The 23307-nt window shown below is 44.0% G+C and overlaps 1 protein-coding gene across 9 annotated transcripts in view; it reads right to left on the reverse strand.

Annotated features, from left to right (window-relative positions):
• Nucleotides 1-23307, reverse strand: part of Rreb1 (ras responsive element binding protein 1) — a 153918-nt gene that overhangs the window by 12567 nt on the left and 118044 nt on the right. For all 9 annotated transcript variants that reach the window (XM_048348552.1, XM_048348555.1, XM_048348551.1 and 6 more), the window contains 2 exons: nt 12903-13092; nt 7976-10910 (listed from right to left, as the gene is read on the reverse strand). In XM_048348552.1, coding sequence (XP_048204509.1) covers nt 7976-10910; nt 12903-13092 — 3125 coding nt within the window. The remainder of the gene's footprint in view (nt 1-7975; nt 10911-12902; nt 13093-23307) is intronic.

The following is a 23307-nucleotide window of genomic DNA, read 5'->3' on the forward strand; positions in this document are numbered from 1 at the left end:
CGAACAACTACTAAACATAAAAAGCTCTAGAATAGACCTATCAGTGAATCACAATAGCTCAACAGCTATGTACAAATGATCATATAAGATGAGGATAAGCAAAAACAACTCCAAGAGAAGGACACAGGAAGATTCTATTGTTGATGTTACATTTAAAGTTCTAGGGGAATTTCCTTTGGTGTACCCTACGTGGTTACTGTATATGATTTTGGTACAATGGATATTGTATATATGCCTACCTGATCTAGGGAAAGGAAAGAAAAATGAAGGTGTAACAGATATCACAAGAAATGTACTCCCTACCTCATTATGTAACTGTATCCCCTTTGTACTACGCCTTGTTAATAAAAATTAATTAAAAAAAAAACAGCTATTTTCAATCTGAATAGAAAACACACATGTAAATTTCACATTACCTGTTACATTTATTGTTCTTTTTTTTGTTGTTGTTTGTTTTTGTTGCCTGTCCTGGGATGTGGACTCAGGGCCTGAGTACTGTCCCTGGCTTCTCTTTGCTCAAGGACAGCACTCTACCTCTTGAGCCACAGCGCCACTTCTGGCTTTTTTCTATATATTTGTTGCTGAGGAATCGAACCCATGTATACAAGGCGAGCACTTTACAACTAGGTCATATTCCCAGCCCTTGTTCTTATAGGTGAAGAAGATACAAGAGAAAAATGTCTGTTTCCAATCATGATGAAAGAATAAGAACTCAGTTTATCTCCCTGTCAGAAACAAGTATACATAGATGCCTGTGGCTCATGCCTTTGATCCCACTACTCAGGAGGATGACGATTGGGATTCAAAGCAAGCCCAGGCAGGAAAGTGTGTTAGAACTATTTCCAACTAACCAGGAAAATGCTAGAAGTGGAGCTGTGGCTCCAATGGTAGAGCATTAGCCTTAAGCAAAAAATCAGCCTTGAGTTCAATCCCCAGAACTGGCACAAGAAAAAGTAGTAAGAATCTTACAAAAATTTCCTAAGTCTATTATTTTTTAGAATAAGATGCATTTATATAATTACTAAATTAGAGTGTCTTTAGGTTTTTGATTGATGAAAACTATTTGCAAGATAGGATAAAATAAAATATCAAATAATAGTAAATATTAATATTTTATTCCATGTTCCCAGAAAATATCAGTCCTATATGGGATAATATTTTTTCTATTCCTTCTGCATTGTCAAGAACGAACTATCAGTGATTGAAAGAACTCACTTGGAAGAAAGGATACAAGGACATAAAAGAATCTGAATTTTCTCCTTCAAAATTTTATAACATGAAATTTTCTAGCATGTTACTGTTATTCCTTCAACTGATTCAAAATTGGATATTCACCCCCTTTTTAGTATTAAGGAAACTCTGTAGAATAAGTAAGTCTAACCAAATAGTTAAATTTCTTATATCAAACAAAGCCAACAAACCCATATTTTTGTCTATGGAATGAATTCCATCTGACATAAAATCAAAACTCAAATTATACATGAACTTAGGAGAAATGAAAAATGAAGCAAATTTAGTTAAATTCAACAAGACATGGAAGTATTTGAAGTAAGAACTAGTTTTCATGAGCAATTAAAAACTTCACAAATTATTAAGCAAGTTTAGACTTAATTTTAATAAATCACCCTGGTGTCTGTGGTCCTTTGGGAGCACTACAGAAAGGCTCAATTTCTCCCCGTTGATGGGAATCTGTGTTCTGATGTTTTCCTGCTATTGAAAGAGACAAACAAAAATGCACAAAGGAGTGAGGACATGATAAGGGATTATGGATGTCCTAGTTGGTACTTTGTGTCTGTGGACACCTTGGGAAACAGAAGAGAATCATAACCCTTTAATCTATCTCAATAGCATTATCTGCCAGGCATGACACAACCATTCCAAAAAAGGTGAAGATACACATTGGACTGAATCACACTGCTGTTGTAATTGATGGGAAAAACCTATTCTGCTCTTCGAGATGAACAATACTTGAATTTCAGGGACAAAAAGAGGAACTGAGTTTAGACCTCTTACTTCTCTTTTTATCTACATTTATTTTAACATTGAAGAAAAGAATTATTTCTATCCCTTCTGTATATAGTAATAAAAATATTTTACAAATTATAAAAAAAGGATGAGGGCCAAGTAGGAAGATATGGATGAGAAAAGAGGAGAGGAAAGGAGAAGAAGGTATAGGAGGAGGTGAAAGAGAAGAGGAGGGAGAAGAGGAGAAAGTGAGAGGAAAGGAGGAAGGAAGAAAGATGAAGAATGGGAAGAAGTGAACGGAAGGGGAAGGAAGGGGAAGAGGAAGGAGAAAGGAGTGAAGGGAAGGATGAAGGGGAGAGGGATGAGGAAGAAAGAGAGGAGAAAGAGAAGGAAAGAAGGAAGAGAGAGATGATGAAGGGGATGAGGCAGGAAGGGATTAGGCAGGCTTCAGGGGAGAGAAGATGATGGTGCATTTTCTGTATAACTGATTTTTTTCCCCCCTTCCCTCCAATCATCAGATGCCACCTCCCAGTTTCTGATGTCACAGGGGAAAGTGTCATGGCCTAGTAGAAGAGACTTCAGAGTGGTCTGTGAATTATAGGACTGCCACAGCCCAACAACAGTCAAGAACTGCCAGGGAAGGCCACTGGCATATCTTTCTGGGGACCCAAGTCACACAGGGCCTTCATGTTTCTCCTTAATATTGTAATATAAGTCAAAGCCTGGGTTAATGCTGTATTCAAAGCCAGATGCTTCTAGAGGCCTGGCAGGACCTAGTAATAGTAAGCAGAGGGCTGCTGGTTTCCCAGGGAAGGATCAGCATCGATGGTCATTGCCCGACTGTTTGTAGGACTCAAAGGTAGGTCCAGTACTGCCATGGAGACAGAGCAATCAGGCTTCTATAGCAGGAATAATCAAACACAAGACATTTATTCTCTCCTGGGCTCAGAGACACTTTTAAGATTATGCTTCCAAATCTTCTTTGGAGCTACGTAAGAACAGAGATGGGCTAGGAGGTAGCTTGGTGGTAGATCACTTGCCTCATCCATGAGTCACTGGGTTTGAACCACAGCCCTGTAAACAAAGGAAGAAGGGGGAAAAAAGGAACATAGATACTTACAATAATCAAAGTCTACAGAATTGGAAACCTGGAAGGGTCAGATCAGAAACTCAGAATTCTGCCATTTGGGGAGCCCTATAGGGAAAACCCATGGATGACTTCAAACAGCCCCCCTGACACAGACCTGTGTGTGTTTTTTGCTAAATGTCTAGAAAATATCCACACTAAAAGAAAGAGATAAAGAGAAACAAAGAAATATAAAATAGGACTAGGGTATGGTTTCAATGGTCCAGTACCTGATTAGCAAGCCTGAGTTTAAATCTCAGTACCATAATGCAAAACAAACAACAAGATCCCATTTTTTTTAGACTAGTTGTTTTTCAATGACTGTGATGCATCTTTCAAACAACCTCTTGCTTATCACTAAGAATTAAGCACAATATTAAATAATGAATAAAATACTTTTCCTCTTGTGGGCTGGGAATGTGGCTTAGTGGTAGAGCGCTTGCCTAGCATGGGTTCAATTCCTCAGAACCACATAAGCAGAAAAAGCTGGAAGTGGCACTGTGGCTCAAGTAGTAGAGTGCTAGCCTGAGCACAGAGAGGCTCAGGGACAGAGCCCAGGTCCTGAGTTCAAGCCCCAGGACTGGCAGAAACAAACAAAAAACTTTTCCTTTAATATTGTGCTTTCCCAAAGCAACATGGCATCTTCTCTGAGTCTGGCCAGACTGTGAGGAAGACGAGGTAAGATACAGTGAGATAACATGAGGAGCTGGGCAGCCTGTGGGAGAACAGGTGCTTATTTAGCATTTCCATCACCCCACCAAAAAAAGAAAGCCAAGAAAAAAAAGGGAAACCAGTCAGAGCTACTGTGTTATAATTTCTGATTTCAAAGAAAATCATCGAATCTAACTAACAACTCTCAAACTGGTCAGTGCTTTGTCTTTAGGGTTGATCTGAGAGCCAGGTGAGAGCTCATTATAAAAACTCACAGTAATTGTAAATTCAGAGACATTCAATGACATCTAATCATTATATCATAGGTTCCTCAAAGTGAGAATCATTAAAAACATTAAAAAATCATTTGCAATGAAAAAGTTTTCCTTTCCAAGAAACAGTGTGTTTTCTACTTTCTAGAAATATAGAAACCGTGAGTCTTTTTAGCATATTTTACAATTGTATAGGTTTCAAAAGCACTGGTTACCTATATGGAAAGTATCACCTAATTTTATTACAATGTTAACTGCTTCCATTATTCTCTAAAAGAGAGGTTTGGAAGAATACCTGTAACCATGGAATTGCTTTTGTACACAGGTTCTATGCATCTCCTAACAGCATTCATTCGCCAGAACCACTTGTCTAGAAAGAAAGACAAGTCAGATGCTGATGCCTCTAATCCTACTACTCAAAAGGCTGAATTCTGAAGATAGAAGTTCAAAGCCAGCCCAGGTAGAAAAGTCCATGAGGCTCTTATCCCCAGTTAACCAACAAAAAGCTGGAGTAGAGGTGTGGCTCAATTGGGAAAGCACCAGCCTTGAACAAAATAATTGAGAGCTCAAGGACCTGAATTCAAAACCTAGTACCAGCACAAAAGAGAAAAAAAGGGCACTGTACAATAAAGGCCATTTTAAGGAATGCTCTGGGCCTGGAACAGGAACAGAATGAACTTCAAGTGTGCTGAGGAGGTTGGGATCTTGTCCATCAAGACCAAGAGCTAGAAATATCCTGCTCATTTTTGTTTTGTTTTGTTTTGTTTTTTGGCCAGTCCTGGGCCTTGAACTCAGGGCCTGAACACTGTCCCTGGCTTCTTCCTGCTCAAGGCTAGCACTCTGCCACTTGAGCCACAGCGCCGCTTCTGGCCGTTTTCTGTATATGTGGTGCTGGGGAATCGAACCTAGGGCCTCGTGTATCCGAGGCAGGCACTCTTGCCACTAGGCTATATCCCCAGCCCCTGCTCATTTTTAAAAGAAAATCAGGGATAGAAAGATGGAAAGCATTGTAGCTGCTTTTTCTTTTGTATGACAGCAGAGCTAAAGTCCCCAGACTGCCTGCCAGTACTCCTCCAACTTTTGAGGGGAAGGCATCTCTCTTTTGGTATTTTTTTCCTTTCTGAATTTGGCAGAGGTATACACAGGGCTGGGCTAAAAGTAGCCAAAACTGACCTTTAAAGTTAAAAAGAGCAAAAAACAACTGGTATACCCAGGAACTCAGGCGAGGATATCTTCCTAATTTAAATTCCAAGACTTTTGCCCACTGACAGTAGGTGAGTTTGCAGGAAGAGCTTAGAACTGTCAAAAGAGCTCAAAGCATCCATGAAGAACTGCGAAATAGCTCAACAAGGAAATCCTAGAGTGTCAGAGCAAAGGGGAGAAGAGGTCACACTGCCAGACCCTGACACTGTGGGGTGAGGAAGAAATAAGAACAAAGGCTGAAAGGGATGGGATGTGTTTTTTTGGCATACTGGCAGGTGGACCGGAGAACAATAATACAAAGTACTGACACTAGAGTGGTAGTTACATGATTAGCAAGACGGCAGGAAGAGTCCGACCTTCAGGACATAGGCAGTTGGCTTAACTAGAGTTGAAACTGGGCTATGATGGGACAGTAGAGCTGCTCTTCAGGGAAATCTCAGGTCTGTGGAAGATGATTTCTTGGCTCCTTATAGCTCTAGCAGTCAATGACGAGAAAACATTCTCCACCCAGTTAGTGGACATAGCTGAGAGTATAATAATGCCACAATCTAATCAAGATTAAGCTGTGATTGTCCCAGGAGTCTGAACAGTGGAACCCAGCAAAGCAGGCTAATGGAGACCAGTGGGCACCAATTTTTATACGGTGCCCAATGCAATTCTAAACCACAGGTGTGTTCTCTCTTATCTAAAGGCACTTCCCAATCTTCAGGAGAGAACACAGGAAGACCTCTGCTCTGTTACAGGGCTAGCTCATACCCTGACCTTAGGGCAACTACAGGGAAATCCTGGTTCTGGCCTGGACTTTTGCCTGTACCTGTTATTGATCAGAGGACCATTTGTTAACTACTTAGCCTTCCTATACCTTAATTTCCTCAGGGCAACACTGACTTCATAGGGCTATTATGAGGATTAACTCTATCTTGAAGTCTTACATCTTCCCTGTTCAGGTTTATATGCTCCCAACTTTAAACCAACAATGATCTTCTGGCAAGCCAGGCAATACTAATGTCTCAGGAATCTGCTCTTGAAATTCTTTGGAGACTTAGACACATGTGCCTTGTCCGAGGGAAACGTAGTTTTTTTCCAAGCACAGACTTCTATCTGGAGGAGCATACACAAGGCTGGGAGATGGCAAGGGGAGATAGGAGAGGAGAGTAAGGTCAATCATGGGATTCAGATCATATGCTTCCTGAGAAGCAGTAACAGAAATAAATATTACTTTTTTTCTCTCAAAGACTCTGCAGGTGACCAACAAGTGTCATCCAAAAGGGGCATCAAACGACACTCCCATGAGTGGCACCTTCTCTGAATGATGGTCTTCATGAAACTTTAATTTGACATTGTAAGGCTTAATTTACTTCAAAGGAGAAAAAAAGACAGCCTGAGAAGGCAGCGTGTGCTTTATGAATCTAGAAATTCTACTTCCATCATGAGTCCTCCCTGGATGGGCACTGCTGACTTCCTGGACTAGAGGCTCCACAATACCAGGAAACAACATCATAGCTTGTGTGACCAGAACAGTTGGGAGAGACCCTAAACTACCTAGCCACAACTCCACAGCTCCCCTTCCCTTTCCACTCTCCTCCATGTACTGTCCTGGTTTCCAGTGACTCGACCCTCAGCTAGAAGGTATTGCTTCCATAAGCATCTTAGGATACTGTGAGGTCACGTTACCTGCCCCTCTCACCCGTCATACTGTCGTACCGTGTTCCAACAACCTCCAGTTGCTGCACTCCACAAAAATACAGGCTGCTGTTAAATTCTAGCTTCAGGTCAACAACAAAGATTACCTTGCTGTCCCTCAAATTCTATATTAAAAATATTTTTCTTGATCTGAAATTAAGTTGAACTGCTGTTAACTTATCTAGAGTTCCTGGACCCACCATACATACAGTAACTACTGTTTGGTTTTTGGCTCTACCTATTTGGACTGTAAAGCCCAAAGGATTATGAATCTCACACAATTTATTCTTATTTCAATGATGTAAATCCTGAAAGACTATTCCGAAAAGTCTAGTATTTTGGTAATTTCAGTATGCTATTTAGAATGTTAGTGATATTTGGGGAACAGCAGTCATTCTATGGAACAGAAGACTTTTTAGTATAAATAAAATTTTAAAACATTCCATTACCACCCATCACCAATTTTCAAACTAAACAGCAGAAAAAAATCAAAATAAACAGAAGATATAATGACCTCAGTGAATGCAAAGAAAATAGGAAGGTCACATTTGCAGGATTCCCCTTTACAGATACACGGTGGGCAAAAGAGCTTCATTGAGTGTTCAGAATTTGAAAAGTTGTATTGAGGATATACCAGGATGGAATTTCTCATGGCAAAGCACTGAGCACATTATGCTCCAATACTTTAATATAAAGCCCCACTTCTCTGCAGCCACCTCCATGCTTAACACAGCAGATAAACTGAAACTTTCTTAGGGAAGGGGATGGATAAAAGGGATTGAGGGAAGCTACAGGCCCACGATTACTTAACCATGAAAATACACTTTCAATAGCTGCCCTTAGTGGCTCAACCATAGGACAGGTCATGTGTTGACTAAGCAGAGGGGAAAGAACATCATTCCTAGGCAAGGACTGGCTTCTGAGAGTAAGAATGCAAGTTAGGGAGGAATGAATGGAGTGTAGGAAAAAGGTCCCAAACATTCAATCCTGTGGCCCTTGCTCATCCCTTTCTTGACATGGCCTTCCTGCCAAGAGGTAGGACTCACCACCCAGTAAGCCCTGGGGGCCCTCTTACCAGTGTGTGTGAGCATGTGTCTCTGGAGGGAGCTGGCCCAAGGGAAGACCCGAGGGCAGTGTGGACAGCTGATCTTCTGTAGACAGTTGGCATAGGAATTCCGCTTTGCCCTTAGCAGCCTGTCTTCCACAGGACTCCCTTGCTCCTCGTCGCTGGGCCTGTGGTGGTCGGCAGCAGCTCCTGCTATCTCGTCCTGAGCATCATCCTCTGTAGTCTGCAGAAATGGACTGAACTTGTTAGTGTCTGTGGTGGCCAGCATCTTCTCAATGCTGGCAAACTCTCCACTGGAGTCCAGGTCCACACCACCACTGTAGGCACAGGGCCGGCTCCTCATCCCCTTTTTTCGGCCCCTCTTTTTGGACAAGCTGGCTGGCCCTGGCTCAGTAGGTGAAGCCACCTCTGGGCTGCTGGTTCTGCGGTCACTACATGCTGTGGGGCTTGTGGTATCTGAGGGGGTGCTGGTGGCTTTGGGGATGGAGCCTCCTGAGTTGTCTGTGGCAGCAGCAGAGCTTGCAGGCCCTGGATTGGCCACTGTGGTCTTCAGCAAGGTGGGGGCTGATGACACAGATGAGATGATCTGGGCAATGGAGGCCAGTGGGGGTAGCTCTTCTGTCATGGGGGGCTTTGGCAAGAGGAGTGGGGGTTTAGGTCGTAGTGGTCGCAGCAAGGCTGGGCTGCTTAGGAGGGTAGAGTTGTTTATAAGGGCAGAGCTGCCCAAGAGGGGAGGGTTGCTGATGAGAGTTGAGGAGTAGATGGGGACTGCCAGCTGCACAGAGCCCTGGAGGGGTTGCGTGTGGGGTTCCAGGGTGGCAGCTGTGGTAGCAGCCACCACAGAGCCCATGGAGTTCTCCAGGATCCCAGTGGGCCCCAAAGTCACTGGCAAGGTAGTACAGGGTGGTGGACAGGAAGAGAGCTGCTCAGTATTCCCAGCTTCTGGCTCCAGCTTCCTAGCATCATTGGGAGGAAATGTGTCCTTGTCTCCTTTCCTGAAGTTCTTGGGGATGGACAGGTCAATGGGCTCCATGGAGCAGTCATAGGGGGTGGTCAGGGGGGAAGAGCTCAGGAAAGAGGACACATTTTCCTGCTTCACTTGGACTAAGGCAAGGCCCTTCTGAGAAAAGTCCAGGGGCTCATTGAAGTCCATGGTGAAGCTGCTAGTAGTGGGCTCCAACTTCACAGCGACATGGGGAGGCAGGGGCTGGGTGGGACCCCCATGAAGAAAGCCATTTTGAGGCTCTAGGAAGGTAGCAAGGGGCTTACAGTCACCAAAAGCAACACAGCTTCTCTCCTCGCCCCTCCCGGGGGCCTCTGCAGGAATCTCTGCAGGGCCCAGACTGTTGTTGTCGTCGACCGCCAGCACGTAGCTCTCGATGTCATGCTCGGGTACGTGCAGGTGCTGCTTGAGGATGTGATGGATGCAGTTGCGCTTGGCAGTGAAGGCGGCGCTGCATTCTTTACACTCGAAGGGCTTGCGGTTCTTGTTGCAGCCACCCAGGCCGCGGCCACAGTGAGTGCGCATGTGGATGCGCAAGGCGCGATAGTGCTTCAGGTCCTCCCCACACAGCCGACACACAGTGTCTGGCGCGCAGAATGCGTCCACCAGCTCCGCCGTGCTGCTGCTCACATACTCGATGTTCTTCTCAATGTCTTTGCGGGTGGCCTTGAGGTGCTTCTTGCGCAGGTGCCGCTCACAGTTGGCCTTGACAGTGAAAGGGTAGTGGCAGATCTTGCAGATGTAAGGCCGCTCCCCACTGTGCGTGCGCAGGTGGCGGATGAGAGCAGCCTTGTCTGCGGCAATGTAGTCACAGATGTTGCACTGGTAGGGTGAAATGCCCAGGTGGGAGCGCACGTGGGCACGCAGGACTCCTGAGAAGGCAAATACCTGGTTGCAGAAGCGGCAGGGATAGAGCACTTTCCGCATAGCCGGTGTCTTCTTGCCTCCTGGCACGGTCATAATAGCCTTCAGGTCTCCCTCTGTGATTTCCTGCTTGATCTTGGCCTCCATGCTTAGGGGCAGCAGGGCCTCGATGATGCTGTCCTGCTCTAGCTGTGTTTTCATCTCTGGTTCCCCTGGCAGCTCCATCCTCGGCTGCTGTAGGAAGAGCTGTGGGGCCATGTTTGGCTGGGCCCCGGACTTGGACTGTAGAAGGTGGGCATTGGAGGCTGCCTCCACAGACCCTTTGAGGAGCTTCAGGGGTGGTGGTGGGAGGCTGGGGCTGATGCACCCTGGGGAGGCCTGCTGCGCATTGACAAGAGGTGGGGGTGTGGAGGTAGCCACTACTGTCCGGGGTGTGACCAAGGGCTTTGGCTTCAGAGGAGGCATGTGCTTGAAAATAGCCTGCAGGGGGGTTGCAGGGGCCTTGGACAGAGGTGGAAGACTGATTTGTGGGGGGGCTGAGGCTGCCATCTTCAGAATCTGTTGGATATCTGCCAACTCAATGGCCGACTCCCCAGAGATGGGCTTGACCACAATACTACTGTCTGGCTGGATGATGAAGCCCTTCTGGAAGGGCTGTAGAGACAGATGCTTCATGCTCTCCTTAGTAGCTGGAAGGACTGTGAGAGAACCGCCTAGAGAAGCAGCTTCAAAAGGAGAGAGACTCAGCATGCTGGTGCAGCCAGGGTCCTGAGGTAGCTGACACTTGAGTGTCTGGAGCTGAATTGCTTGGTTATCATCTGGCAGGGGTTCCTCCATGGGAGCAGGCCTGATATCTTTGGTGTGCTGCAGGCCCAGCAAGGCCAAGAAAAGCTTCTGGTCCATGGTATCACCAGCCAGGGTCTTGGCCTGCAGCTTTTCCTGTCCCTGGTCCACGGTGCTGTGTGTCTGCTTATGCAGGGTGAGTGAAGAGAACATGGGGAATGCCTTGTTGCAGGTGTCGCAGACAAAACGGTGCTGCTCGCTGATGCACCTTCGCAGGTTTGTTTCACACCAGGCCTGTGTGGAATCCATCAGAAAAAGCAAGGGAACAAAGGTGAAAATGGGATATGCAAAAATATGCTGTACAACTGCCTCAGTATGCAGCCTTTCTCTATTCATATATAAGGAACTAACCTTTCCTTGATTGTTAATCTGGGTCTCAATTAGAAACACTGCCAAGTGCTGGGTACCAGGGGCTCATTAGCTACTTAGAAAGCTGAGATCTGAAGATCAGGGTTCCCAGCCAGCTTGGGTACTCAAATCCAAGACTTATCTTGAGTTAACCAGCAAAAAGGCAAGAGGTGCAGGTGTAGCTCAAGTGGTAGAGTACCAGCCTTGAGTGAAATAGCTAAGCGAGAATACAAGGTCCCCAAATCCCAAGATCTTGAACTGGAATATAACATTGAAGTCCTTCTGTATAATTAAAGTAAGCTAATAAAAATCTTCAAAAAAAAAACTGATCAAGATGCACTGTACTAATAAACCAACAGGTTGAACTGAAACCCCTTTGTTCAATTACTTCCAAATAATAATCAGTAATAATAATAAACAATAAAATAAAATGATCACTTACCTCTGAGTACAGGAGAAAAAAAGGCAAAGTATCAAAAGATGCTTTGATCAATCAAGAGCATCTTCATTTGGAAGTAACATCATCATGAAGGTAGAAATCTTTCTTTTTGAAAATGGATGCCTCACAAAACTAGCAGTGACAGGGGTTGGGGGACTGGCACCTCTGTGAGGGGACACTGCCCTGGGAGGGGCAGGAGGGAAGGTCACCAGTCAGGGGCTGTTTACTGGTATACACATGCAACAGTCCACTGAACTCGAGGCTTGTGCACCTGAGGAATTTCAGTGTTGATAGTTCGTATCTCAAGTTTATAAAACGGGGAAAAATAACTTCCAAGTAGATTTGGCAGGTTCTGTATGAGCAGAAAACAAATATGGCTCTTCTTGTTCAAGTCAATAATACAAGGCATTCTTAATAGGATTTATACTTTTTTCTTCTTCTTTTTTTGCCAGTCCTGGGGCTTGAACTCAGGGCCTGGGCACTGTCCCTGAGCTTCTTATGCTCAAGGCTAGCACTCTACCACGTGAGCCACAACGCCACTTCAGGCTTTTTCTATTTATGTGGTACTGAGGAATTGAACCCAGGGCTTCATGTATGCTAGGCAAGCACTCTACCATGAAGCCACATTCTCAGCCCCGATTTCTACATTTTTTTACAATTCTAAAGATATCTAGTTGTGATGTAGGTATTAAAAAAAGGTTAAAATATATAAAATTAAATTTCAGGTAGGGCTTGAGTAGAGGTGGTGAACAATTCTTCATGCTGCTTTATTAAGCCCCAAGAATGGGCAAAAGGCAGTGAGTAATAAGCTGGACTTACAACCCAATAAGCCCAAAGGAGATAGAAAGGGCCAAACGGAAATTCAAGAAAGAAGGCTTTATAAAAAGACAAAATCTAGCCAGGAGCCGATGGCGTCCATCTGTAATCCTAGCTACTCAGGAAGCAGAGATCTGAGGACTGGGTTCAAAGCCAGCCCTGTGAAACTCTTTTTTTTTTTTTTGGCCAGTCCTGGGGCTTGGACTCAGGGCCTGAGCACTGTCCCTGGCTTCTTCCCGCTCAAGGCTAGCACTCTGCCACTTGAGCCACAGCGCCGCTTCTGGCCGTTTTCTGTATATGTGGTGCTGGGGAATCGAACCTAGGGCCTCGTGTATCCGAGGCAGGCACTCTTGCCGCTAGGCTATATCCCCAGCCCCTGTGAAACTCTTTTAAAGAAGCCAGAAGTGGTACTGTGGCTTAAGTGGTAGAGTGCTATCTTTGAGCAAAAAGCAGCTCAGGGACACAGTCTAGGCTGAGTTCAAGCCCCAAGATTGGCCAAAAAAAAAAAAAAAAAGAAAAAAAGAAAGAAATCCAACCAATAGGGAAATTCAGGGTGAGGCAGTTTAGTCTAAGTTGATGAACCCTGACTGTAGCTGCAAGTTCAAAGGGCTCCAAATGAATACCTGAGAAATTTGAGGAAACTTCCTACAGGAGAAGTCAGTGAATCCTAAGTCGTGGAAGCCAGCAGGAATCGAAGGGTTATTCTGGATAAAAGGTCTTCCCATAGCGTCCCTGGGAAGCTGCTTGTGGACAAGTGCATTGTGGCGCAGCAGTCCTCTGTGCGTTCGGAAGGTGATACAGCAAATATCACATCTGGGAGAAGCAAGAAGCAAAGATATAGCCATAACCTAAGGAGGTCATCCAGCCAGTTTTTGCTGATGTGTTAATTTTTTAAAAATTATTTTTGTGGCTTCAGTTCAATTGAGCAAAAAAAAATAAATAAATAAAAATAAAAAAAGAAGCCAGGATGCTAATGCTTAGCACCAAAAACTTCTTTGAATGAATGAATGATTTTTTGGGGGCTTGACCTCAGGACTGGGCTCTGTCTCTGAGCTTTTTTGCTCAAGGATAGTGCTCTACCACCTGAGCCACAGCTCTTCTTCCAGCAGTTTTTGGTGCTTAACTGGAGATAAGAATCTCATGGACTTTCCTGCCCAGGCTGGCTTCCTTCTGTGATCCTCAGATCTCAGGTTTCTGAGTAACTAGGTTTATAGGCATGAACCACCAGTGCCCAGCCTTTGAATTTATTTTTAAAAAATTATATCTTACCAAGTCTAGATACCAATTCTTTTCAGGTAGTACAAAACATATACATGTCTTAGACATCCAAAGTCTATATACAACAAAAAGCTTGGAGCGCCAGTAGCTCACGTCTATAATCCTAACTACTCAGAAGGCTGAGATCTGAGGATTGCAGTTCGAAGACAGCCCAGGCAGAAAAGTTCCCCTGAGACTCTTATCTCCAATTAACCACTCAAAAACTGGAAGTGGCACTGTGGCTCAAGTGGCAGAGTGTTAGCCTTGAGCATAAGAGTTCAAGCCTCACAACGAACCAAAAAAAAAAAAAAAAAGGACAGCTTGGGGCCCTGGAGTCACTCTTAAAGACCTACTTGTTATCTGAATCATAAATGCAAATAAATTATTTCAGAAGGTTTTCCCTCTCTCAGCTCAATGGATTCTATTATTATTATTATTATTATTATTATTATTGTAAATGTTTAACATACATTTAAGCCAGATGGTCATGGCTCATATCTATATTCTAGCTATGCAGGAGGCTGAGATTTGAGGATCAAGGTTTGAAGTTAGCCCAGCCAGATAAATCTGAAGAGACTCTTCTCCAATTAACCACCAACGAAGCCAGACGTGGATGCGTGGTTAAGGTGGGAGAGTGTCAGTTGTGAGCAAAAGCCAAGCTGGAATTTGAGGCCCTGAGTTCAAGCTCCAGTACTGACACAAAAGACAAAGCATATATTTATGCAACACATGCATCAGAATCCCTGACATCTGATAGGGACAAAATAATTATATTCTTTAACTGAATTGGTAGATTCGTAGTAAATAACTGATTGCACATTAAATTCTGACATCACCAACATTATCTGAATAAATAAATAACTATGGTTTCCACATACTGAGCTTACATTAAGTATCAGCCCTGACTAAGCAGTCATTTCACAATCCTATGGATTCATATCCCTACAGATGAAAACACTGAAGCTTAAAAATGTTCACCAATGTGAAACTGGACATAAAGCCAAGCAAGAAGCAAAGCAAGAAGCAAAGGCAAAAATGTAAGGTCAAGTTCCTGTCTATAACAAGGCTGTCTGTCTCTTCCCTGAGAGACCTCCAGAAATTCAATGCACTTAAATGATATCATCCATAAAACAAACAAGAACGAGAACAACACACACACACACACACACACACACCAAAAAAAAAAAAAAAACAAGCTCGGCACTGGCTCCTGTATTCCTAAAACCTGCAGGTTCAAGGACAGACGTCTGACTTCATCTCTAAAATGACCCTAGGGCTAGGAATATGGCCTAGTGGTAGAGTGCTTGCCTCTAAAATGACCCCAGCAAAAAAGCTGGGCTGTGGGTATGGCTCAAGTGGTACAACATCCGTTGAGCAAACAAGCTGGGCAAATATAAGGCCCTGAGATCAAACTTCAGTACTAAACGAAAACCCTACAATATTCAGGTACTATTGGCTTACACCAGTAATGTAGCTTATTCAGGAGGCTGGGATCTGAGCACTGAGGATCCAGACCAGTAGACAAATCAGCGAAAACAGTGGAGCTGGAGGTGTGGTTCAGGTGGGAGGTCAGAGAAAGTTGATTAAGAGAGAGGCCCTGAGTCCAAGCCCTAGCTAACTGGCTGTGTGTGTGTGTGTGTGCACGCGCTAGTGCGCACATGCGCGCGGGTGTGTACATGTGCGCGCACACACACAAACTACATTATTATCAGCATCCCCTACTGCCACTAAATACATCTACTGGAGCCTCAGGTGGCTATTTAAACAGAAATTAAAGTTCCTCATTTGTTGCCTCATTTCTGCAGCATGCAGGAAGATCTGTATACTGAGCACCATTCCATTTACTCATAAATTACATCAAGTGCTCTCTTGTTCTGCTTGAGAGAGGAACAATGTGCTCCCATTTTTGCTAGAGGTTAGTCCTCTACCACTTGAGCCAGAACTCCATTTCCAGTGTTTTGGTGGTTAACTAGATATAAGTCTCATGGGTAGGGACTTCCTGTCCAGGCTAGCTTTGAGCTCTGATCCTAAGATCTCAGCCTTCTGAGTAGCTAGGGTTATAGGCATGAGCCTCTACCACATATATTTTAATAGAACTTTTTTTTTGCTATGAAATTCTCCTCTGGAAAAAACAGATAATGAAATCACTGATGAAGCAGCTGAGTTCCCTCTGGTGAAGCATGGAAGTGCCAAGAATGTGCATCCCTGTTTGTTTTATTGCTACCCTGGCAGGGTATGGCACAACATGGTCCCAGTCGCATATCCAACTCGAGGATGTCTCCCTAACAGGATTCCTGTCATCATTCAACTACATTTAGACTACTTGGTTTCCACAAGCCACTTAAAACATCATGTGTCTTTTTGAGGAATCTGCTGAGCTCCCCAGCTGCAGTCAAGGCCCCTGGAAAGGGTTAGACTCAGATAACCCAGAACACCTTGAAGGATAAGAAGAGCTCACACTATGAGCTTAGATGGCATAGCCTGTACCTCCTAAATAGGGCACAGTCCTGGGGAGACTCCAAACCACAAGCACCATTATTTGCCAAAGTGCCCAGAGATCTATGCTATAGGTTAGAAGACAGAGTTCAGCAGAGAAGCAATGTGGATACGGTTTCTTTGGGCTGGGGTCTGTTTCTGAGCTGCACACACAGGATGGTGGTCTTGGAGGCTGATGAGAGCCACTATTCTATTCTACTGCCCTGGAAATAGAGCTCTCTTACTTCAGCTCTTCCAGGCACAAGCTCAACTGTACATGGTCACCAATCCAACACCTTATTACCAGTCTAAAAGGATGAGAGAGGGGCTGGGAATATGGCCTAGTGGCAAGAGTGCTTGCCTCATGTTCGATTCCCCAGCACCACATATATAGAAAATGGCCAGAAGTGGCGCTGTGGCTCAAGTGGCAGAGTGCTAGTCTTGAGCAAAAAGAAGCCAGGGACAGTGCTCAGGCCCTGAGTCCAAGCCCAGGACTAGCCAAAAAATAAATAAATAAATAAAATAAAAGGATGAGAGAAATGTCTCAAAGGAAACTGTTTGATGACATTAAGAAATTAATGAGAATCTTTTAGTTCTAATAATATTTTGGCTATGATTTTTTTCTGGAAGTTTTTTTTTTTTTTTTAAAGTAAGAGACATAATGAAATAGTTATAAATGAAGTACACTATCCAGGATGGGGATGAGATCCCACAGATGCAGTGAGACAGAGATTGGCTGATAATTCCTGAAACTGGGTAAGGGAATATGGAGCTTGTTATACTATGTTCTCTATTTTTGTATATGCCTCAAATGCCTCTTATTGCGAGAGAGAGAGAGAGTGCAAGAGAGAGAGAGAGCGAGCGAGCGAGAGAGAGAGAGAGAAAGAGAGAGAGAGGGAGAGAGAGCGCACTTATCTTAGTACAAAAAGTAGTGAGAGCAGATCTTTTGGCTACCTTATGGCAACAATGATTTTTATTTTTTTTGTGTCAGTATCAGGGTTTGAACTCTGGGCCTTGAGCTTGCTCAGATTGGCACTCTGCCACTTAAGCCACACCCCCAGCCTGGGTTTTTGCTGGTTATTTTGGAGATGGAGTATCTGTTCTGCCACACTGACTTCTGGATCTCGGTGTCCTGAGATGAGCCTGGGTGACACAGTGAGGATTTCAACCTAGGCATTCCTGTTCCCTTTTCTTTTTTTTGAGGTAAGGCCTCACTACGTCACTCAGACTGCCTTCAAACTACTGGATTCAGTCAATCCTCCAGGCTCAGTGTTTCTATTTCTCTTCTGGAAAACATTTAGAATATCATCTCACAACTAAGCTGCTTGAAAATAGCAGGGAAGAAAAACTGCTTTGAAACAGAAGTGTACTGTGAGATTGGTTAGAAGAAACACCAGCAGAAAAACACGGGTCTTCCTAGTTCCCACTTCCCACCTGTTGACAGACCTTAACTAAAACCAGGGTAGCAAAGTCTTTATCAGGCGGAGACACTCCAGCAGAACAGGCCTCCTCTTGCCCCTCCCCAGAAGGCTCAGCAACCTCTTTTCTAAGAAGCACTCCAAGGACAATGGAGGTCACTGTAAATCTGTGGACTATGCTTTCAGTATGCAGCGCTGATGGCAGGTGCCGCTCTCAGAGTCATTAAGGCCACAACCATTGACTGGGTGGTCCCCTGGACTCTTCTCACTCCTGGTTTTGTGGGTTATCTCCACACTACCAAAAACTCAAGAGAAGGAACAACTGCAAAATATTTAGATGAGGTAGAACTCACTTAAAGGAAATTATAGCAACTCAGTGGACACTATGTTGGAAATAAACTGAACAACTTGTGGGCAGGGACTGGAGGGAAAAACTGGGAGAGAGCAAAGGAAGGGATGACATTGTTCAAAAGAAATGTACTCATTACCTCATTTTTAAAATGGTAACCCCTTTGTACAATATCTTTATAATAATAATAAAAATAAATTAATTTAAAAAAGAATTACAGTAAAGCAGGCAGGGCTATAGACCAATTTCATTTTGCAAGAGATGTGACAGAACGCAAGAGAAAGAATGTTGCCTCTTGATTTTAGGACAACAGAGATGGCTCTATGTTGGAAGCTGAAGATGTTTTTTGTTTTGTTGTTGCTGTTTTTGGTAGCCTCCTGAGTGTTGGGATTACTGTGCCTAGCTGAATGCAACAATCACAAATGGAAACAAACTGTTCGTAAAATAACCCATTCTCCGGAAACTTTACCCATTTGTGGGACCCAAGGAAACTATCACTACCCACTGATATGACACCTCCTAAAACCACAACCCTCCCCTCAAATTATATTAAAGTAGATTGCTGTCAGGTAAAAAAAAAAGTGTAAAAACTTCAAAAGGACAGTTCATAGTGAGATTACATTACATAAGCACAGCAGTGAATATAAAGACTGATCATGATATTAGTTCCTAGAAAGCTCACTCAGTACAGTGAACCCCAAAGCACTGTGTTTCTGTACCCCACGGCAAGGCACTGGTGCTTGTTCACTCAGAGTACATCCAAAGTTCTAGCACAAGCTGGCAGTGTTGACCATTTCCCAGGTCCACATGTGCCCACTTAACACTGGTGTTTGGTCTTCAGCAGGCCTGATCTACTATGGTGGATCCTGATACTGGTGTGGGGTTCCAGCAATTCACTGGGGATGGGGATGGCTGTGATGCCTGAATTCCAAGTCACAGCTCTCTGGAAGAGCTGCCTGCAGCTTATCTCTCCTCTCCCAGCCTCCCTTAGCACCACTTGTAATGTCACTGAAGGGTACTAGTAAAGTGTGAAGCACAGATAGAAGGTTCTGGGGGTGGGTGGAGTCCTTGGGAAATGCTTCCCAGCAACTAGATGGGTAGGTGAGCCTACTTTTGATTGTGGCTGTTGGTATGTAAAGTCAGAGACACAACAGAGGGCTGCCAAATCTGGAGGAAGTGGTGACCACTGTCACAGACAGACTTTAGTGGGTGCTTATAGAAGGGACTTTCAGTTGTCAGGGACAGCAAGATTGGTCCTGTGGGATAAGTGTACATCACTTGCCTAACATGTATGAGGCCCTGGATTTTAGCCCCAGCACCTCAAAAACACAATTATTTAACTTGCATGTCCATGGCCCTTCCTTTTTCTTTCAAAATAAAAAAGGCAGAATCCTCCCATGCTCTGGCTGTGACTTTTATCAGGAGTTGTATTATGTGTTCAAAGTACAAGTCTTACTTTACAGCAGCCAGTCCTCTTTTGACCTCAAGCCATAAAGCCACTAAGACCCAAACCCACCAGCCACTACCCACCAGGCTTCTCATATCAGCCAGCTCCCCTAGGTCAGAGAAATACTCATTTGTCAACTAAAATGGTGTCTAATTCTCAAAAAGGACTTCAACCTAAGGGCTGTTCTTGTTCATGATCAGATCAACTCAGTTTTATAAGGTTTGTCCCTCCTTCTCTCCCTCCTTTGAAAACAGCTTAATAATGCTAGGCCACAGTAGAAATTGATTATAATGAATGTGCTACTATGGTGTGGACATTTATAGGGAATAATGGTAAAAAAGCATGGTGCATATTCTCAGTTCTTCAAAAATTTAACAATGAGGGGCTGGGAATATGGCCTAGTGGCAAGAGTGCTTGCCTCTATACATGAAGCCCTGGGTTTGATTCCCCAGCACCACATATATAGAAAATGGCCAGAAGTGGCACTGTGGCTAAAGTGGTAGCGTGCTAGCCTTGAGCAAAAAGAAGCCAGGGACAGTGCTCAGGCCCTGAGTCCAAGCCCAGGACTGGCAACAACAACAACAACAACAACAACAATAACAACAAAAAACAATGAGACAGTTATGGTGGCAGACATCTGTATTCCTAGAATTCAGAAGGCTAAGTCAGGAGGACCTCTACCAAGTTGGAGGAGACCCTGTCTTTCAAATAAAGAATTACGTCTTCTGAAGCACACAAAATTTGGCTGCCTTTCCTAAGGGGAAATCTATGCTCACGGTCTATACAATTTTGAATGTGATGCTACATACTGAGATGACAATGCTGACCACTTGAGTCACAGCACCACCTCCAGCATTTTTTTTTTTTTTTTGCCGGTCCTGGGTCTTGAACTCAGGGCCGTCTGCACTGTCCCTGGCTCCTTTTTGCTCAAGGCTAGCACTCTACCACTTGAGTCACAGCACCACTTCTGGCTTTTTCTGTGTATGTGGTGCTGAGAAATCGAACCCAGGGTTTCATGTATGAGAGGCAAGCACTCTATCACTAGGCCATATTCCCAGCCCCTAGCTTTTTCTTTTTTAAGTGGCTAATTGAAGATAGAGGTATCAAGGACTTTCCTGCCCAGAGTAGCTTTGAACTGTAATCCTCAGATGTCAGCTTCCTAAGTAGCTAGGATTACGTATGTGAGCCACTAACTTCCAGCTCAATGATAGCATCTTAATTTAATCTTCTGTATGCAGTTGGCTGAGACATTTTGACCAACTGCTTAAAATTTGGATTTTATTTAAGTTGTGTTAAGTTGGGATTTTATTAAGTTTGTTTTCTTGAAAAACAAAATGTAATATAAAAGCTTAAAGAGCCAAGCCTGGTTAACTTATCAACAATATGATTTACAGAAGTGCAAAACAAGGATGCCCACATCTTTTTTCGTTAAAATAAGAATAAAATTTAAGTTTTAAGAATTTAATCTTGGGTCAGGGAATGTTTCTTAGTAGTAGAGTGCTTGTCTAGCATGCATGAGGCCCTGGGTTTGGCTCCTCAGTACCACATGAATAAAATTTAACCCTGTAACTAAACAAATTTGGGATCATTTCTCCCACTGCCTGCTACAGTAATAATTTTGTAAGACTGAATTGACAAATTTCAAATATCAGGAAATTAATTTCTTTACAATCTGATTTCTCTAACAATATAAGAAAAATGATTTGAAGGTATCAACTCCCTTCAAGCTTTTACCTTTCAACATAGTTTTAAAGGACTACAAAACTTGGGAGGCAGGACTCAAACAAAATTAAAACAGCTACTCAATTTCCCCATCTTTATAAAAGTACAATTAGATAAAAGCAACTATAAGACAAAAGCGTAAAAGGACAAACTGCTTTCATGTTCTCTGTCAAATCCACAGTACTTGGGCAAAGAAGCCCTCCAACTTGACTCCTCAATTTCACTGGACTAGAATAACCAAGAAGGAAAGGGCACACAACAAATCCTAAGTGGTGGAAGGTTTGAAATTAAAAAAAAAAAAAAAAAGACAGGTATCCTAAATAATAGTATGAGAAGAAAAACTCATCCTCCCAAGTTTTCTAGATGGGGAAACAGCCTGTTTGCGGAGGTCAGACATGCTAGGCTGGGACAGAGCCATCTGCTAAGATGTTTTCTCAGGACAGATATCTGCAGATGCCCCAGCAACTGACATGACCCACATCACGTCCTTAATGCCTGAGTGCATTTCCTAACACTGACACACCCCACTCCTTGCAACGGTGGTTAGTAAGAACCTGAGAAATACCTGCTGGGGGGCTGTCCACAACAAGGCCACTTTCCTAAGATACCCTGAATTCCTTGCTCATTAAGCATTTTAATGGAGAGACTGACATTGCTTTTAAGAAGGGATTTCATGCTTCATTTTTACTGGTTGGTCTTCAGAGGCCAGAAGGAGTAAGTGCAAACAATCTCTCCTTAGACACCAGGCTCAGACATTCCTTTTTCCTCAGCCCATCCTCCCAGGCTCATTCCTGGGCAGAGAACTGACACCCACAGCTGCACTAATCTCTGCCAGTTGTTGTGAGCAGCAGTTACAGTTCTGTGACAGGGCCCTGACTGAGCAGCCTTTCTTCCCCATGCCCCAGGAACTCACCCAGTACCCAGCTCAGCTTGTCCAATCAAGCCAGCATGGTATGACACACGGAGCAGAATCTGAAGGGCTTCATAACAGGAATGTGTGAGGTGGGCACAGAAAAGCCAGGCAAGCCTGGTCCTTTGTACTTTGTCAGCTGGAAGGGATGATGGGACAGCTGACCCAGGCCTCTCTGCCAGGCAAGGGTGTAGAATATGGGGCAGTATCCTCAACCCCAGAATTATCTTAAATGTGTTTTCACCTGGCTGAACTTCAGATTTTTTTTTCTTTTTCTTTTTTGCCAGTCCTGGGGCTTGGACTCGGCCTGAGTACTGTCCATGGCTTCTTCTTGCTCAAGGCTAGCACTCTGCCACTTGAGCCACAGCGCCACTTCTGGCCATTTTCTGTATATGTGGTACTGAGGAATCGAACCCAGGGCCTCATGTATACGAGGCAAGCACTCTTGCCACTAGGCCATATCCCCAGCCCCATGAACTTTTTTTTTTTTTTTTTTTTGGCCAGTCCTGGGGGTTGGACTCAGGGCCTAAGCACTGTCCCTGGCTTCTTTTTGCTCAAGGCTAGCACTCTGCCACTTGAGTCACAGCGCCACTTCTGGCCATTTTCTGTATATGTGGTGCTGGGGAATTGAACCCAGGGCCTCATGTATATGAGGCAAGCACTCTTGCCACTAGGCCATATCCCCAGCTGAACTTCAGATTTTTGGACTCATAAGTACAAGACTCAGACAGATATTGGTATATCTCAGCCTATTTAGGATTAGATTTAACCATGCATGTGAAGATGTCCTGGAGTCTCTGCAGGTGGTAGGTGTGCAGCAAAGGGAGCTGAATATTCTTTGGAACAGTTGAGAATTTAAAAGAAAGAAAGATCTGCTATCTCTCTCCAAGTGGTCCTACAGTCAAAACTCACATCATTCAGCCAGGAAGAGGAGCCCTGGGTACCTTTCAGAATCCTCGTCTGGCTAATTATAGACCCAGATTTGAGGGCACTACCTTATACCTGAGCATTACCTCAATAATGTGACCAGATTGAGGAGGGCCCTGACCCACAAAGAACACAACAAAGCATCCTAACACCCCAATGTCAGTTCCAAAGCTCTTATCAACCAGATTCCTCTGCTGAGCTAACAGGCCAATGTGTCCTTCTTGGCCTCGAATATACATCCTTGTTTTCTGACTTGTCCACAGAGTATCACCTCAAGTAACACTGCTTTGCTCAAGCCTGGTTAAATGCCTGGCACCACTGTAATGAGGACTCAGTCAATTGTTTGGCATATTTTAACTGAATTAATGTTTAAATTACTTACTACTTGATTTCCTTTCATCAAAAAACCACCTAAGGTTATTCAGTAACATAGGCCAAGTTTCATCTTTGGCAGAATCCTCATCAATGTGGTGATGACCCAGCTACCTGTTCACCCTAGAGTCACTTTGAGACATCCAAGGGC

Source organism: Perognathus longimembris, chromosome 6, assembly GCF_023159225.1.
Source record: "Perognathus longimembris pacificus isolate PPM17 chromosome 6, ASM2315922v1, whole genome shotgun sequence".
NCBI classification, from domain to species: Eukaryota; Metazoa; Chordata; class Mammalia; order Rodentia; family Heteromyidae; genus Perognathus; species Perognathus longimembris.